Consider the following 14557-nt stretch of genomic DNA (forward strand, 5'->3'; position numbering starts at 1 on the left):
TTTGATAAAGCCGGCAGTTTATTTCACACACAAAGCACCTTTTTAAAGTATGGTAAGCTCCTCTCAGATACTTAGTTATCTGAGGGAAGCAGGATTTAAAAGGTTTTCTCAGTGTGGACTATCTATGTTATCTATTATGTGTTCCTTTTTGCATTTAACCCAGCCAACAGCATGCACAGAGATAGCTGTTTACCCAGTAAGGAATCTATGCTGTCATACTACTGCTGAGGTTATAGCCACAGCTGACCTTGTTATAGCTCGTGTCACTGATTATTTTTATGGTCAACGCTTCAGTGACCACTTTTTTCTAGACCGCGTTTAGCCTGCAATGCTATCGCTGCAGTTGAGGCAGGTCGGGGCAGGAGAGAGCATACTGTATACCAATTCTTGCCTGCACTGAAGTGACCCATGCCTGTCAGTTGGAAGGCCAATTATAAATGGCTTAAGGGCCATATTTTTGCTACTCTACGGGCAACCAACTGATTAACCCTAGCTTGGCCAGTGTATGCCGGTTTCGGTCAATAGATTTCTCATCCAGAGTGAAAGGCAAAAGCATTATTGTCGAGACTGGGCACATAGTAATTCCTCTATTTTCTGATCCTGCCTCGTGTCTTCTGCATTTCTGCTTGTGAGTTTATAGCATACTGACGTTTGGTCGCGGCAACGTGGATGTTTTTGTGATCGGATCTGTGCGGCGGCAAGCACGCGGATCTAGCGATCGTGCATGCCCTTCGTGCACAATGGACACGGTGCGAGCACATTAAAAGGTAAGAAAAAGGTAAAAAATAACCGAGATATGACGAGCAGTTTGGTTAAATATTACGGTAGTAAAGGAGCTAAAATGCTCTATTCATCTGCCAGTCCCCCTGACAGGTCCGGCGGGCCATACCGCTGCTGACACTGCTCGGGTAAACTTAACACACAGAGCACTAACACCGCCTATGGCCCCGGTGCATCTCCAGCAGTGGAGCTGAGCAGCGATGAGGTAAGCAGACCTGTCAGCAGTCCTCACACGCGATAATCCTCACATACCTGGCAGTTTCAGACCTCCCCTGAGTCCCATACTGGGTTGATTAAGACCCCCTGCTCTGCTCAGTGGCGTCAGTTCAGTAAAAGCTAAGGCATGGCAACATGACACCAGTCATGTTGCCATACCTTAGCAACAGGCATGATACATTTATTTTAAGAAGTACATTCTATTTTTCCCCCGTTTCTACGGTTTGTTCAAGTGCAGTTAAACTTGGCATAAAATAGTAAACGTGCCACAATTAACAATAATGAATTGCACCTGTGCAGCTGACCTGCAGAACCTGGGAATATACCATTTTGTCAAAATGGGGAGAATAAAAGTGTGGAGAATTTAATTATAATACCTTGTTAAAGTGACCATTTTGTTAAATTTTGCATTTGTAGTTATTTTAATGTAATTTAACAACACCACCAGCACAGATAGACAAAGAGACATTAATGGATTTATAAAAGTAACTTTTATTCTCCCCCCTGGACCCAGGGTATGGCAGCTGCATACCCCTGCCATACCCAATTGACGCCCCTGGCTCTGCTGAAGAATGTTAGCAGAGAATCTGTTCACCACTTCAAATTGAAAGACTCATCCTGCTGCCCCATCCTGCATACAGTACGAGACTCTGAAAACTGGTTTTAAACAGCACAGTGGAACGGGCAGAGAAGGGAGGGAAGCGTGCTAGATTATTTTTGCCTGAATGTGTTTTGTTAAGGTGTGTGGGATTTGAGCAAGCTGAACACAGTGGATATCTCCCTCCCCCCCCCCGATACTGTACGTGACAGCTAAATACAGCCAAACGCAGACGAAAAATTATTGCAGGAAATGATAATTGCTACAAAGCTTGGAAGCTTGGGTTGCTACAAGCTGTATTGTCTTTGTGTCTTTGCTGTGGGTTTTTTTCTCTTCTTTTTTCCTCCACACAATTAATCATGGTCTGCATGCAATTACTGCACACCCAATTAAATGTTGTAAAACATTATGGCCCCTAGCACATACTGCCGCGGCAACGAAAGCACAAAGTGTGTTGTTCCATTGGGGGAAAAAAAGAAAGCAGATGAAACAGGGAGCGGTAATTATGTAAAGAGACAATGCAAAGTTGAAGACTCGCAGGGTGAAAAGAAAATCAGCCAATTCCTATTCCTTCCTTCACCCCACCGACTCGCGGCATATCATCACCCCGCCGTAGCGCTCACCCATTAGCCCGCTGTGATGCGGCACGACGCGATTAGCTCCAAAAAGAGAGGGGAGAGGAACAAGTCAATCCCTTCGTCCTCAAAGCCGCTGTTGGGGACTCACCACTCAAAATCCCCTCCATTTAAAAACCCTTTGTCTCCACGAAACCAGTTGTCGGGAATGAGACGGACCATTAACAAGATTAGCTCACTCATTCTGTGTCAGACAAAAGGCTCTCGCAATAGGCTTGCAATCATTAGGGCTGGCAGTGGGAACAATGCTGATCTATAATCTTTAGCTGTGCTCCGCGTGAACTGCCGTGGTCCGTCCACGGAGCTCCCGGGGAGATAATGGTGGCCTCACCCCAAGGACATCGCTAAACAAAGGGTGCCAGAGAGATAGAGAGAGAAGAATAAGTGTGTTTGTCAAGGTAAAAGCAAAACAAAACACTGAACTGTAAAAAATAGAGGGAAGTATAGGGTCGGCAAATCTCATCTCACCATTTCCTCGCTCACCTTGTTGAACCTGAGGATCGATAGCAGTGAAATGGCCTTTGTGATAGAAGGGGTACACTGGTTATGTGCACCAGCAATCATCTCAGTGGCGGCATGTAGTGGGATTGCTATAGACTAGATTAGATGAGGGGTTTGACTATAAGGTGGTTATGTACTGTAGCGTGTGGTACCTGAGGTACTGTACATAGCCTACTGTAGGTTTAGGGTTACTATGGAGCTTTAGCAGAAGCTTAGTTGTGGCCAATTTGTCAAGAATCGAAAGGGGTTGGGGTCCGGGGGTATACAACATATAGGCTCTAATGTCAGCACATCGCGGGTTCCAATCCCAATCCCGACTATCTTTGCTGCGTGTCTCTCCCTGTCTCTCTCTCTCGGGTCATCGTCAGTAGGAGACTCTTTGAGACTCAATATTCATCAAATTATTGGCTTATGTAGTTGGGTGAACTACACCTTTAAGCCAATTTTGATATAAGATGGATAAATGAGAGTAAAAATGAAAGTGCCGTCTCTACAGATCCTTGCTCAACTCTAACACTACTCCATCCATCAGCCATTTAGAATACAGCAGCCGTGGGGAAACCGCTGCCCAGTCAGAGTCACAGATGGGACGTGGCGTCGCACTGGCAGCCATATTAGTCAAGATTATTGTTCTGTAACAGAGATCCGAGGTGCAGCGCAATCACCAGGCATTCCAGGCACGACAGCAAAAAGTGGGCCAGCTGAGGCAGACTGATTGATTGTGACGAGCACATCTGTCCCAGCCCACTCTGGTCCCCGGAGAGCTGCATGGCGCAGGATCCAGCCAGAGATGTGGGCAGAGGGGAAGGGATCGCCCCGTTGAGACGTGCACCAGGGCGGCATTACACATCCCTGACTGAGCCCTGTGGGAACGTCTAATAGGCTCAACCCCTGGTCGCAATCCTCCGACAAATCACTGGGCTTTACCAGAGTATCGCAATGTGCTGTGGTTCGGAAATGAGGAGAGGCCTAGTTCTAATCTATAGGCTGGATAAATTATGGATGGCCAACCGATCTCACGGCCCAAGCTTCAGCAACGGCCTCACGTGGTCAATCAAAGACACCTTATAATCTTTATCATATCCTATAATGTCCACATGCAGGGTGCCATGATGAAGAGCCCTTCCGAATGTGAGAGGGAACAATTTGGAAGCTTAATTGGGAATCTTGTTGAAAGCTCGAAGAACGCAAAGCCTTCAAAGGCTTCTGAAGTTGTCCTTGTCGTATCAAGGCTAGGAGTTATCAAAGTGTATCAACTAAACCTATCAGATGAGATTAGCTGTCTGTGCAAATACTGAGGAGGATTAAAATGTATTTGTCTGCAAGGTTGTTGGTCTACTGCTTCCAATGAAACACTTCAGGATAATCACACACCTTGAGTTAGATATGTTTAGCTGATCCCAGTTGCTATGGACAAGTCGGGGCTAAATGCACCTTCTTTTTGCCTTTAATTACATTAGTGGGTACTGGCTACAGAGTCGTGGTGGCTCTCGGACAAATGTGTGAGAAGGCAGAAGGCTGCGGTGATGTATGAGGGGACAGAGGAAGGAGAGGTGAGTCGATTGGCCAAGCAGTGTCATACGATAATGAGATCTCTGGGGCAGGCAAAAACAGAGGCTGATATTCTAGCTCCGTCCCTCATGTAATACTAATTGGCCAGGATAAGATACTGTAGTCTAAGATAGCAAGGTGTAACTGTATAACTAAAATACAAGGGCCTGGGATAGCGGTCTTGCGTTTGCTTTACCATATGGTCAGGAGCAACCAGTAAATGGTTTTGCTGTGCTTGCAAATGTTAAAATAACCTACAAATAGGCCTGCATCTTTGTTAAATTATGTCTGAATTATCTTATTCCCTGTCTAACACCTCTCCCCACGTCTTTTTTCCGAGGTCCGAGACCGCCGTCTATGTGTTGGTTAAAATAATATTGAACCAATGAAAAGTAGTAAAAAGCCCTTCGGTCAAAACCTCCTAACTCCACTTGAGCTCATTTTCCCGAAAATGAACATTTTGGAGTTAGGAGGTTCCGGCCCGACAGCAGAGAAATTACATCATTGAAAAGTCAGATCCCCATCCTTTTCCTGTCTATTATTTTCACGGAAACGCCCATAACTCTGCTCCTGTGTTTAGCAGTGCAAGTGCGGGAAACACAAGCTGTTTCAACTAGACGTAACTCAATCGTACTGGAGATGAAAATTCTGTGGCTACTTGAAAAGGTAAGATAAAACGGAAAATCGGCGGCAGTGGTTGGTATTTATTTTATATTTATTAGGGCAGTGAATGAGTTAATTCATATTTCCCTCAGTTTATTTTTTATTTATTTTTGTTTTTTGCCATGACTCGCAGAGAGAAGGAATGTGAAGGTGGCGGAAAAGCTGTGTTCTGTTCTGTCACGAGTCTGGTGCAAAAGAGTGATTTGAGAAAATACAGAAAGCACTTTGTAAATTGCACTAATGTCTTCATAGAGCTGCCTTCCACCTGGCACCTGCCACCCATCCTAATGCCTGCATGACGGTGGCAGAGAGAGAGAGAGAGGCGCCACACATTTACCCAAGAGCCCCTCAACGCAGGTGCGCAGGCACACGCACACACGCACACTCACACACACACAGCCTGTGGCTCTAATGGCAACATAATCAGTTCACATTGTTGGCAACATAATCAGTTCACAATTGTGGGGTGACGGAGTGAGTGGGTGCTTATTTTGAACAAGCGCTTGCACCTCTCAGCTCTATCCTGACACCTTATGAGAATCTAAATGAAACTGTTGTAGATGTTCCTGGTTTGGCTAAATGACAGTTTTGTTAACTATGCTGTTCTACTGTGACGTCTGTACGATGTTGTGTTTTGGAGGACTACAGACTACACCATGTCTTAGAGTTCATTAATGTGTATTGTCTTGACCAAATAAACAAATAAAATAAATAAATAAAACAGCGTACTGCATGTTGCCCTGAACAAACGCCATCCCTAAAGCCCCCAACATATCAACCAGGTATTAGAAAGCATCACTACACAGACATAATGGGCCCTATTTTCATCAATGCCTTACCATTTTTTTTTACTATTTTGAAAAACATTTTAACATACTTTAAATAGCCGATCTACAAGCTCACAACGTGTCGATGTAGATCGTCTAGTTATACTATTTAAACGTAGTATTGATAAGAGGTAAGACATGGACGAAAATATAGCTGAATGGCTCTGAATATTGTCTTAACCCTTTCCAAGCCACGGGGAGCCCCTTAATATTAAAACCGTACTATATCGGACTTCCTAGGGGGGGAGGGGCAGCCAATCGTCTTTTCCCGTACTTTCCCGTATTTACCGAAATAAATGATTTTCATCCGAAAATCGGCGATCGTCTAACCTTCCCTAGTCACCACTCGTGCATTGATAGCTCATGGCTGGTCTGACATGAAGCAGAAGTGATGTCATGGCCCTTTTCTTCTTCAAGGCACCTTCCCCCATTCGGTTACTGTCTGTACACGAGTGCTTCTACTGCAGCCGTGCTGGTGGCTATGCTAGCAATACTTTTCAGTTCTACTCTTGAGTCACACGTGGATTATTTGAGGGGACATTTATGTGAATGGATCGCGCACGCGAAACGCACAGGGACATGATGCGCCAGCCGAATCTCCCACTCTAAGCCAATGCAGATTGAGAATTTCACTGGGAACTGGGGTGAGTAAAACAACAGGGGATCGCGGAATGGTAATGGAGGATGAAGACCACGTGATATAGCGCTGGATGTCTGGTAAAATGAATGCGGTTCAGATCATAATATAATAATAGAAATTTCACGGCTAATCTACCAACAACCATTCTATTTCGGACGGCAAAGTGTTAACATGGCTCTGAAATATACAGTACTCCGATTAAAGGAGTAGTTCACCCCCCAAAATACGACATATTTTCTATCAATTACACAACCCATTAAGCCTTTGAATTCATGGATTTTTTTCCTAAGCCAATGATTTGATGACCGACGGAGTCTCTTGTGGGAGACTCAATCGAGTCTATACTGAGTCTCCTGCAGAAACTATATTCTGGCTTTATCATAGTCCGAGGTGAAGGATGATCACCTCAACTTTTAGGTGATAGGTTATCACTTAAAAATGAGATAACAAGTGGAGACCATCATAGTCATGGTGAAGTCCTATCACCTTGACTATGATGCCTCTGTGCCTCATAAACCAGGGGGCACACTGATTGGTCTAGATCGACCAATCAGTGAAGGGGGTGATGGGGAGATGTCTGAAAGTAAAAACAGGAAAGATGTCGGGTTTCACCGTGGCGAATGACGTAATGCTGTAGTTTTCTGACTTTAAAAGTCTACACCGCGGTGATGACTTATCACCCCAGACTGTACTATGATAGGGCCTTAACACCCCACCCCCCCCCCCCCCCCCCCGCAATTAATGCCCATTTGATCATACTAAGCCACACAAAAGCATCAAAAGTAGCAGATCCACAAGCTCGAAGTGTGGCGCAAAGCAACACATTTTGGAATTTGAAAAGCTGAAAAGTATTGGACAAATGAGGTTTCCACCCGACAGAGATGATCTATCAGCCTCAATGGGTTAACAGGGCAGGCGGACATGCTGCTCCATCAGAAACATCTTTAACACTTTGCTAGCCGAAATAGAATGGCTTGTTGTAGATTAGCCGTGAAATTTCTATTATTATATTATGATCTGAACCGCATTCATTTTACCAGACATCCAGCGCTATATCACGTGGTCTTCATCCCCCATTACCATACCGCGATCCCCATTGTATACTCACCACAGTTCCCAGTGAAATTATTCAATCTGCATTGGCTTAGAGTGGGGGTTTCGGCCGACGCATCTTATCCCCCTGCGTTTCGCGTGCGCGATCCGTTCACGTAAATGTCGGCTCAAATAATCCACGGATGACTCAAGAGTAGATATGAGCATTTTCGCTCGCATAGCCCCTAGCACTCCTGCTATACTAGCACAAACGTATTAACAGAAAATGGGTTGCTGCTGGGAAGCCTCTGGAAGGAATGGACCTGACGTCACTTCTGCTTCATGTCAGGCGAGCCATGCGCTATCGATGGACGAGTGGTGACTAGGGAAGGTTAGACGATCGCCGATTTTCGAATAAAAATCATTTATTTCGTTTTTAATGACCCAGTACGGTAAAAGACGGCGCGGCTGAGACTCCTTGCTCAGATGTCCGGTATATTCCGGTTTTAATATTAAGGGGCTCCCCGTGGCTTGCAAAGTGTTAAAGATGGGGTACTGTGATTTTTCCCTCCCTAAAACATGATCTAAGGTGTTATGTTTATAGGAGGAAGATTTTTTTTTTTTTTTTTTTTTAGTTTAGAGAAGTGTTAAAATAGTTATTTTTTATGTGGCCACACCCACCTGTTCATTAAGTATACCTGGTTTTCACCTAAGCACCACCCACCTGAAGTTAGGAGGAGGGGATGATTTTATTGCGTCACTAAAGCTGTGCATTTCGACTGGGCCTTTTGACTCAGAGACTTTCAGCTTTCAGGAAGAAACTAAAAATACACAAGGAAGACATAGTTGCATATTATAACCACACCTGGGGGTCTATTAGAGTCCTGTTAACTCCATAGACACATACAAAAAAGAAAAAGTACAAAACTATGGCACCACCTCTTTAAATGCACAGTAGGAGCTTTTATTCACTGACAGACTAAACTGTGCACAATGGATGTCACTGCTTTGTTCACAGCTTTACTGCCAACTTCATACTCTGTTCTCCAGTCACACTGTCACACATGCTCTCTCTCTCTCTCTCTCTCTCTCTCTCTCTCTCTCTCTCTCTCTCTCTCTCGACTGCACACAATCTATGCACTACCTCCCCCACACCCCTCGATCTAAAGGTACAAGATATTTAGCACCGATTGATCTACAGTAACTAACATGATGAGGTACAGTAGCCTACTTGTACTACATTAGCCTACTATGTACAACATTCTAACATTGGACAGTTGAGTCCACATGAAGGCAATGGCAAAAGGCCCGCAGCGTCCCCCGGCGGGAAGCGAACCCAGAACCTTCTAGCTGTGAGGCGACAGCACTACAGTGCACCCTTAGACTCAATATATTTAACATTTATTCGACACCGGCGGCACGGTGAGAGTCAAGACCCCGGAGGACACCAGTGTTGTTTGTTTTGTAAACAACATCTGACAACCACACACACACACATTCTAACCAGGAGCGTTAATGTAGTGCAGATTTTAGAGCAATGTAGTCTTCCTTTTTTTTAACACCCAGCTCCATGCACCAAATCAGCTATACTGTGGCTGGCAAGGGGTGTCCAAGTAGTGTAAAGCTCACCAAAAAGGTCACTTTAATATGACATCCTTCACATTGATCGAAAGGTCATATTTGTGTTACAAATTAAATACAAAATAAGAACCCTTTCCATCCGTCCGTCCGTCCGAAACAAATAAGAAATTGTTGAGGTCAATATCTGCCAAGTCCAACCTGTCTTGAATACAAGCTGTCTATGCAGGCAGGTGGAAAACACACAGAGGGAAGGCTAACAGTCAGGCCGGTGTCTGCGAGCAGTCGGAGAGAGATATCGTCACTGTCGGGCAAAACCTTGTATCTCCCAGTTTCAAAATAGTGTGTTCTTTTGTAAATTAAAGCCCTACTTCATCATAGAAGAGTGTTGCACAAAAGTAGTGAAAATAACAGATCTACAAGCACACAACGCCTTGCACCGCGAGGCGTTGTGTGCTTGTAGATGGGCTATTTTCACTAATTTAATTAGTTTCTAAAATAATAATAAAAAAAGGAACAGTTTTGGACATACAAGGTTTCCACCCGACACCGATGATATGATGGAGGAGGGGGGTGAATATAGAGAACAGGCTGAGGAAGCCAAGTCGTAAAATCAATTGTCATCATCATCCCCGACAGCAGCAGCTGGCTGGCTGGCGTGCCCTGTGAGGAGAGGCGAAGGAGGAAGGAAGCAACCGCCCTGGATGTGTAACGGAGGTGACAGAGCAGTCAGGGAAGCTGTGGGGGATCCTCTGTGAAGGGCAGTGGTGTAATGGAACAGTGGTGTAAAAGTATGTTTACTTAAGTACTGTACTTCACTGGCTTTGGGACAGAATGAGCTCTCTGCGTTTATCCACTGGCAGTATGAAGTACAGTAATTGTATGTAGTACAGTCATTTTTGAAAAAAAATATTTTAAGTTTTTCAGATTTCATTTTGCTATGAAAGCCAAAGTTGTAAGCTATCAAATAGTTTTGGAATTATGTTTCTAACTGCTACAGAGGCTGAGTAATACATTTTCCAGAAGGACAGAGGGTCATTTTCAAATCTCTTGTAAGGCTTTATTCAAATCGAACTTAGGCTTAAGTAAAATATGTGAGTACTTTTCCCACCACTGAACAGAGGTGACGAAGCAGTCAGGCGAGCTGTGGGGGATCCTGTGTGAAGGGGGGTTCCTTACCTCTGCAGATGGTGCCGTTCCCCACGTAGCCCGGCTTACAGGTGCACAAATGGCCTCTGATGGTGTTGGTGCAGATGGCGCTCTCGTCACACGAACTCTGGCCGCTGGCGCACTCGTCGTGCTCTGGGGGGGAAAGAGAGAGTGTGCGCGGTCAGATCGGGCCACGTGCTCTGTCAGTATGTGTGTAGGCAGTGGTATAAGTCAGTGGTTCTCAACCTGTGGCCAAATTATTTTGGGGGTCACTCAACAGTAAATAAACCAGCATACAGTTTAAGTGTATAGAGGGTATCTGCACATTTCTAAAGTGACAATTTGAGAACTTCTTAATACCTCTAAAATGAATATTGGTCAAATTGGTAGAAATTGTGAAAATAGACGATCTACATGCACACAATAGAGCCGTGTTATACAAAATGTAATTCCTCAATTCTTAGTGCTCGTCAGGGTGGGGGGGGGGGGGGGGGGTCCCCAGCTAAAATTTGATTATTTTGTGGGTCGCGGCCTGAAAAAGTTTAAAGTACATGTACTAAAGTGCTGTACTTAAGCACAATTTTGAGGTACTTTTACTTTACTGTAGTGTTTTCAATTTACTATACTTAAGCTTCTACTGCACTACATTTCAGAGACAAATATTATACTTTTACTGTTTTACTGTTACTACGGTAGGCCTAGTTACTTTGTAAATGTCAAACATTACAAAACATACATTAACCACTTCAGCTCGATTTAAACTTGGCTATTTTCAAAATATATTTTCACATTTTATACGTTTGAATTTGAATCAAAAATGGTATAATGTGCTGTTCCCAATCCCATGTGATTAAGCCGAGCCTATCCAACCACACAAACCCTTAATAGCCAAGAATACAATGCTGTCAGACTTCCTCCACATGCTGTCTAGCTTTGATGTCTGGCTTTGATATTTCCTACTGTCTGTTTTAATAAACACATTCCCTCCTCCTCTCTGTGATATCATTACAGAGAGGAGGGAACCTACTGTGCACTGCAAAATCCAAAGTGTCATTTAACACTGTAGTCTCCTATGCAGTTGAGGAGGATGCAGCATTTCATACTACTGCTATGTGTAAAGGCAATTTCCACCTTCTTTTGTTGCACATTATAACATACAGGTACTGTTAGGGAGTGATCCTATACGCAGTACACAGTGATACAAAACAGTTCAGTCGATAATTCCAGTACAAAATTGTAAAGAAATTCAGTACTTGAGTAAAAGTAAGTTACTTTACACCACTGGACAAGGATGAACGGTGGGTAGCCACGCCCCTCCTACAGCATACCTTACTTTATCATTAATTCTAAAATAAATGGGAACATATTTTAATAAACGCATATCATGGTGATTGAAATGGGAGGCTTTAAGCTGCCGTCACCATGCCTTAGTTTAGTTCATAGTTTACACACAGCGGAGCGGCCGGACTGGACATTTCCGTGTTGCATAAGCATAACAGTGACATCACAGACGAATCCTTGGTATGTTTATAACAAGCGTCGAGAAGTATACATCTGTGTTAATTCAGTGTTGCATAACAGTGACATGACTGTCGAATCCTTGGTAACTTTCTCCTAGCATCTCAGCGTGCAGCGCGCTTCTGCGTCGCCACTAAGCGGAGTTTTGTCACTCACGATCGCGCTAATGGAACATATACCGAGTTATTATTTCATGTCAACGTTCAAGTACCACTATCAGAAGATGTATAAATATAGCAGCCCTATTTACTGGCAGTCAACTTTTGTGCTTTGGTACGATTGATGCGCAACGTTCTAGCTATTGTCGTGTGGGCGCAGACTTTCAAAAACGAAAAATCTCAGTTTAAGAAAATACCCAGCGTTATATGGTCCAGGCCTTAATTCTGCGGAACCTCCCCCATGGTAAGAACGGTGTGCTCCTACTACCGGTGTCCTGTGATCTGAGCTAATTACTGCACCTGTGACCCTTAAATAACTACCCAGTGCTGAAATCTAGAGCCCACCACCCAGTGTCCAGTAACTAAAACTACCAACAAATAAGCAGCCACCAACATACTGTAATGGCTCCTACAGTATGATTAAAGTGAGCCACACTATCACCCCGTTTCAGCAACAACAGTAATTACAACAAATGAATTATAAATGTATGAACAGACATAACTAGGAATTGCCACATTTAATTTAATGGTGCAGTAAGTGATTATTTTCTCTCCAGCTCTTTAGTAAACAGAAAATGCATTTTCAGGTTGGGATACACATTTTATCCAATCAGGAGACATAACTCATACAGTACACACATAAACAAGGGGAATTGAAAGTGATGGCACCATTAAATGAGCAGACACATTTGGAGCTGGAGCACTATAAAATTGAAGCTGATAAATGGGTACCCTCTCCCGATTGGCTGAAATTGGCAACCAACCTGAAAATCTATTTTCTGTTAATTAACGAGCTGGAGAGACAGGGAGTCCACTGTTATTGAACACTCTAGCAAAAGCTGCTGTCTAAAGAAAATATTAATGTGTGTGTAACAATTATTTATTTAATAAACATTTATTTGTCTTTCATATTTCACTACAGGCGGCTTTTTCTTTAGCTCGGTTGTGAACGTACACATACATGTGTGCGTTGCAGTGTCGCACCAGGGTGAACAAAGGAACAAGCCTTTATGCATATCAATAGACAGAGATGGACAGAGTACTTGACCCAGTACTTGAGTAGGAGTACAGCTACTACTGGTCAAAATGTACTCCACTACAAGTAAAAGTAGCTCAGTCAAAATGTTACTTGAGTAAGAGTAAAAATATATGTCTGGGAAATGTATTTGAGTAAGAGTAATAAGTAGCCTATCAAAGAAATCTAATACTCAAGCAAAGTACAAATCCTCAGAATCTGTACCTAAGTATACAGTACTCAAGTAAATCAGTACTCAAGTAAATGTACTTGAGTACTGTCCACCACTGTCAATAGACCATTGTGTGACCTGCTAACTCCTGTAGTGTAGGTGTTAAGCGACGTGCACGTGTCGTCATTAAAATAGCGTACCCCGGAAGACAATTTCTCCAATACAACACGACGGCGACCTGGCCAACTCGGGAACGATGTAAATAGGGAATGAATGCCCCGCCCTTTAATGCAAACCCCATTATACCTGTTGTCATAGGACCCGTTTTGACCATCTGTTTGCCTGTGTCCATTTATGCCCATATATGGAGATATCTGTAGCTGTCTGTCTGTCGGCGTCCATTTTATGTCCATATATGGAGATCACTGCAGATATAGTTCTGGGTCCATTTTATGCCCATATATGGAGATATCTGTCTATCTGCGTCCATTTTATGCCGCAGATAGTGTCCCTTCAGATAGGACCCGTTTTGACCATCTGTTTGCCTGTGTCCATTTATGCCCATATATGGAGATATCTGTATCTGTCTGTCTGCGTCCACTTTATGCCCATATATGGAGATCTTTGACCATCTGTTTGCCTGTGTCCATTTATGCCCATATATGGAGATATCTGTATCTGTCTGTCTGCATTCATTTTATGCCCATATATGGAGATCTATGCAGACACAGTGCCAGTTCCGGAAAATCATTTTGAGGGCCTACATGAGCATGTTTACATAGTGTATTACACATGGCATGCTACATGTATCACTAATAGTTCATCCTTTGAAGTAAAACGTAATGAGTCTGCACTGTAATAGACTCGGGGCCACCCCAATCCTGCTATGGTAATATGACATCATTAAAAAAAAGAAGAAGAAGAAAGAACTCCAAATGCATACATATTTCAAGAGCACTAATCATAACAACATTAATTAATCATTACGGAGCCTTTGTTGATGGTAAATGCTGCTTTAAAAGGGTTCTTAGAGATACGCTTGTTGATTCATATACAGTAACACGTTATAGGACCAATGTAACTATCCACAGTCAATGCTGCTTCATTAACATCCTAATTAGATCATGGAGAGGGTGACAGACATGTATTTGCCTTGGAGCTGCATCTGATGACTCCCGAGTGGGCGGTGATTGACACCAGAGGACTGCTGTGATTCCTTAGACAAATCCTATTAAGTACAGATAAGCCTATCACACTGTGAAGCAGGGATCTGTCTGTGCTTTGCTCGCGTTCCGCCAATCAAATAGTTAGGACCTGGCCTTTGGGTTCCTCTCCTCGATTGCTCCGCCCGCACGCTCACTCGCACGCACACATGCACGGACGTACGCGCGCAGCGCACGCACCTCATCAATATGCAAAAAACATGGAAGTCATGACTAATGCAATTCAACTTAATTAACGATCGGCACTTATGAGGGCCCGGAGCAACCAGAAGACATTATTTAGCACTTTCCTCTAAAGGCA

General features: G+C 43.6%; 1 protein-coding gene across 1 annotated transcript in view; it reads right to left on the bottom strand.

Moving 5' to 3' along the window:
* The window catches only part of LOC308288369 (protein kinase C-binding protein NELL1-like), a gene marked incomplete at both ends in the record, with an annotated part of 330259 nt that overhangs the window by 71977 nt on the left and 243725 nt on the right, over window positions 1–14557 (bottom strand). Inside the window, one exon of the mRNA XM_080729790.1 lies at window positions 10201–10323. Coding sequence (XP_080585916.1) covers window positions 10201–10323 — 123 coding nt within the window. The remainder of the gene's footprint in view (window positions 1–10200; window positions 10324–14557) is intronic.

Source organism: Nannobrachium achirus (assembly GCF_963921795.1).
Source record: "Nannobrachium achirus genome assembly, chromosome: 7".
Classification (NCBI taxonomy): domain Eukaryota; kingdom Metazoa; phylum Chordata; class Actinopteri; order Myctophiformes; family Myctophidae; genus Nannobrachium; species Nannobrachium achirus.